Below are 3191 nucleotides of genomic sequence, written 5' to 3' on the forward strand. Positions count from 1 at the left end.
TCTGGTTGTAACAAGCGAGTGTTGTGTACTACCTATGCTTGCGATGCAGCCATGAATTGCGAAGGAGAGAAGCTTGTGATGGTGCATGGCAGAGATTTTCAAACCTGTACCACCAATTACAGCTGGATCGCCACCATCACCTTCTTTATCCATCAAACACCACCACATCATTTTATTGCTCTGCACCATTTTTTCCATATCCACCCATTCTGTACCACGCTCTCTACTCTCTAGGCCATTTATGATAAATTAATACACTCTCCCATTTAACATCTTCCCCTACTTCTTTCCTCATTTCAAATCTTTCACACATCCTTAAATTTCTGTCTCTGCTAAACAATGCTATTATTAAAGTAAAATGTTGGTTACATGGTGGTGCTGTTTTTGAATATGATTAAAGACAGTGTTGTTGTGACTGTGTAGTGGGTGCCCAGTGGAGCTTGAAGAGTGTACAGCTTTTGCCAGCTGTTATTTGCAACAGTAACGGCACCATTTGCCACGCACCACATCATCTTTTATTTCTTTTTCTCTTGGTATTTGAAATCCACCCTGGCAAGCTGATGTGGCACAGTCCTCCATGATGTGTACGTTGGGAATGCAACACCAGCTTATCTCGCAAGCCACTTTCAAACACACTTTGGCTATAAAACACTTCTTACTTCTCACTCTCTTCTCACTCACTGCTCTCAGAACCTTCCCTCTGCTCTCCCCATACTCTTCTGTTCCGCTTTAAGGATGTCTCGCTCCTTAGGATTGTTTGTGGGTCTTATGATGGTTGTGGGGGTGGCTTCCACCTCCAACTTCGATCAACTTTTCCAACCAAGTTGGGCTTTTGATCACTTCGTTCATGAAGGAAATCTCCTCAAACTCAAACTTGACAATTATTCTGGTAAAGCCACAGGTTTTTTTTTTTTTCTGTTTCTTTGAGCATCCAAAGAGATTGTCTTTGTTAGCCTCTTAGTCATGATCTTTGACTAGTTCATCCCACTAATGAGCAATCTAATATAGACACTACGCTTGAGAAAAATGGTTTGTTTTGTGTCGTTAATATTGAGTGGGACATTTTCAGGGGCTGGTTTTGGATCCAAAAGCAAGTATATGTTTGGGAAAGTGACCATCCAGCTTAAGCTTGTGGAAGGTGATTCTGCGGGGACTGTCACTGCTTTCTATGTAAGTGAACAAAATTATTCTTAGTCACCAAGTTATTCCTCGGTTTTTTTTGTTTATTGTTAGTATTAATTAACTTGTTATAACAAATATCAATTAATCATCATCATCAAGAGTGATACTACTTTGGCCTCACTTGACTATGTGGCTTTAACTCTTCATCATTAGTATGGAGATGGTCTACCTCTGGGACCTCATTTAATGCATTCAATTAAAATCAATGTAAGCAACGTTTTTCTGCAAAAAAAAAAATGGACTTGGAATCCATGGAATCCATTTAACACACCCATTAGTGGCAGCTACCTACTACCCTTTACCCTCGTGATTTACTTTACATCCAATTAATATTCGCATTCATTACTTTTGTTTCCGTCTTTGCTATCTATGAACCAATGCAAGGTTAAATTCTGCTGGGGAACTTTACACGATCAACCCAACAGTTGTATTATTCTGCGTTTGAATTGACTTTTCACTTTTTTTTGGTTTCAATTATTGAGGAATCTGAATGAGTCTGACACAGTGATAATTGATTTGACGTAGATGTCCTCGGAGGGGCCAAACCACAATGAGTTTGATTTTGAGTTTCTGGGCAACACCACAGGGGAACCATACTCAGTCCAAACAAACGTGTATGTGAACGGAGTGGGCAACAGAGAACAAAGGCTTAACCTTTGGTTCGACCCTACCAAGGATTTCCATTCATACTCTATCTTCTGGAATCAACGACAAGTTGTGTAAGTACCCATTCCTCTTAATTACTGCACATTGCATTAGATTTAAAACCTAATGTAACTTCACTGTTATATCTAAAAAAATGACTATGGAAAGGGAAAAAGCTGTAAGATAGCGTGCTTTTTCCCCTTCGGTGGTTGAGCCATCACAGACTTGTTTTCACTGTGTACCCAATGGGGTTACACGAAAAGAAATCCATGAAAAAAGGTAAGGGAATCTAGGACAATTCATGGGTCTATACAAGAATATGTACGTACATATGGTGTACATATGTTCCCATGCGCTTCAGTATTTGCAGGTGGTACATATTAATATAGACCGAACCAAAATTTACCATGTTGATTTGGTGATCTAAAAGTGTTAAGTTGTTTGGTTAAAATGATTTTTACATGATCAGGTTTTTGGTGGATGAAACGCCGATAAGAGTGCACACAAACATGGAGCACAAGGGTATTCCTTATCCGAAAGATCAGCCCATGGGTGTGTACAGTTCTATATGGAATGCTGACAATTGGGCCACCCAGGGTGGTCGTGTGAAGACGGATTGGAGCCACGCACCCTTCTTTGTCACCTTCAAGAACTTTGAGATCAATGCTTGTGAATGCCCTGTGGCAGTGGCTGCAATGGATAACTCTAAACGCTGTAGCAGCAGTGAGGGTAAGAAATATTGGTGGGATGAGCCAAATTTGGCTGAACTCAACGTGCACCAGAGCCATCAGCTGAAGTGGGTTAGAGCCAGACACATCTTCTATGACTATTGCTCTGACACTGCTAGGTTCCCAGTCACGCCAGCTGAGTGTGTTCATCACCGTCACAACTGAGATAATAGATAGAAAGATAGATATGCTTTATTTTGCTATGATTAAGTGGAGTCATGATGAAAATAGGATTGTGGGGGATAGAAGACAAAATGGGGTGGAGTAAAAAGTTGTGGAACATGCCCTTAATGTTTCTGGTTGTAATATATTGCCACAGCATAATGTGAATTATCAGTCTCTTTTCATGTACAATTCAATTCGACTTGTTTCAGTGTTCTAATGGATAAATATCGAGACAGTCCCCTAAACTAATTTCCAACAGCATGATTTTAATCAAGTAGTGTAGTTTTTCTTTTAAGCTCTATCAACAAGTGGGGGGGCAGGTCCCTAAAATTTGTGGGTGGATAAAAAATCTTTAGGGTAGTCCCAAAAGTAGGTGATGTGGATTTGAATAATGATTTTTACATGTGGTGAGACAGGGAGATGTTGATTGGATGCATTTTGGGCAATTCCTTCTACATTTGATCTGTTGAT

At 40.0% G+C, this 3191-nt stretch overlaps 1 protein-coding gene across 1 annotated transcript; it reads left to right on the forward strand.

The window, feature by feature from the left end:
* Positions 1 to 660: 660 nt before the first annotated feature.
* Positions 661 to 2909, forward strand: LOC108340781 (xyloglucan endotransglucosylase protein 6). The gene is made up of 4 exons (XM_017578355.2): positions 661 to 889; positions 1070 to 1170; positions 1708 to 1901; positions 2297 to 2909. The coding sequence occupies exons 1-4, from the start codon at positions 736 to 738 to the stop codon at positions 2718 to 2720; spliced, it is 873 nt and encodes a 290-aa protein (XP_017433844.1). The 5' UTR covers positions 661 to 735; the 3' UTR covers positions 2721 to 2909.
* The last annotated feature ends 282 nt before the right edge of the window (positions 2910 to 3191 follow it).

Source organism: Vigna angularis, chromosome 5, assembly GCF_016808095.1.
Source record: "Vigna angularis cultivar LongXiaoDou No.4 chromosome 5, ASM1680809v1, whole genome shotgun sequence".
NCBI lineage: Eukaryota > Viridiplantae > Streptophyta > Magnoliopsida > Fabales > Fabaceae > Vigna > Vigna angularis.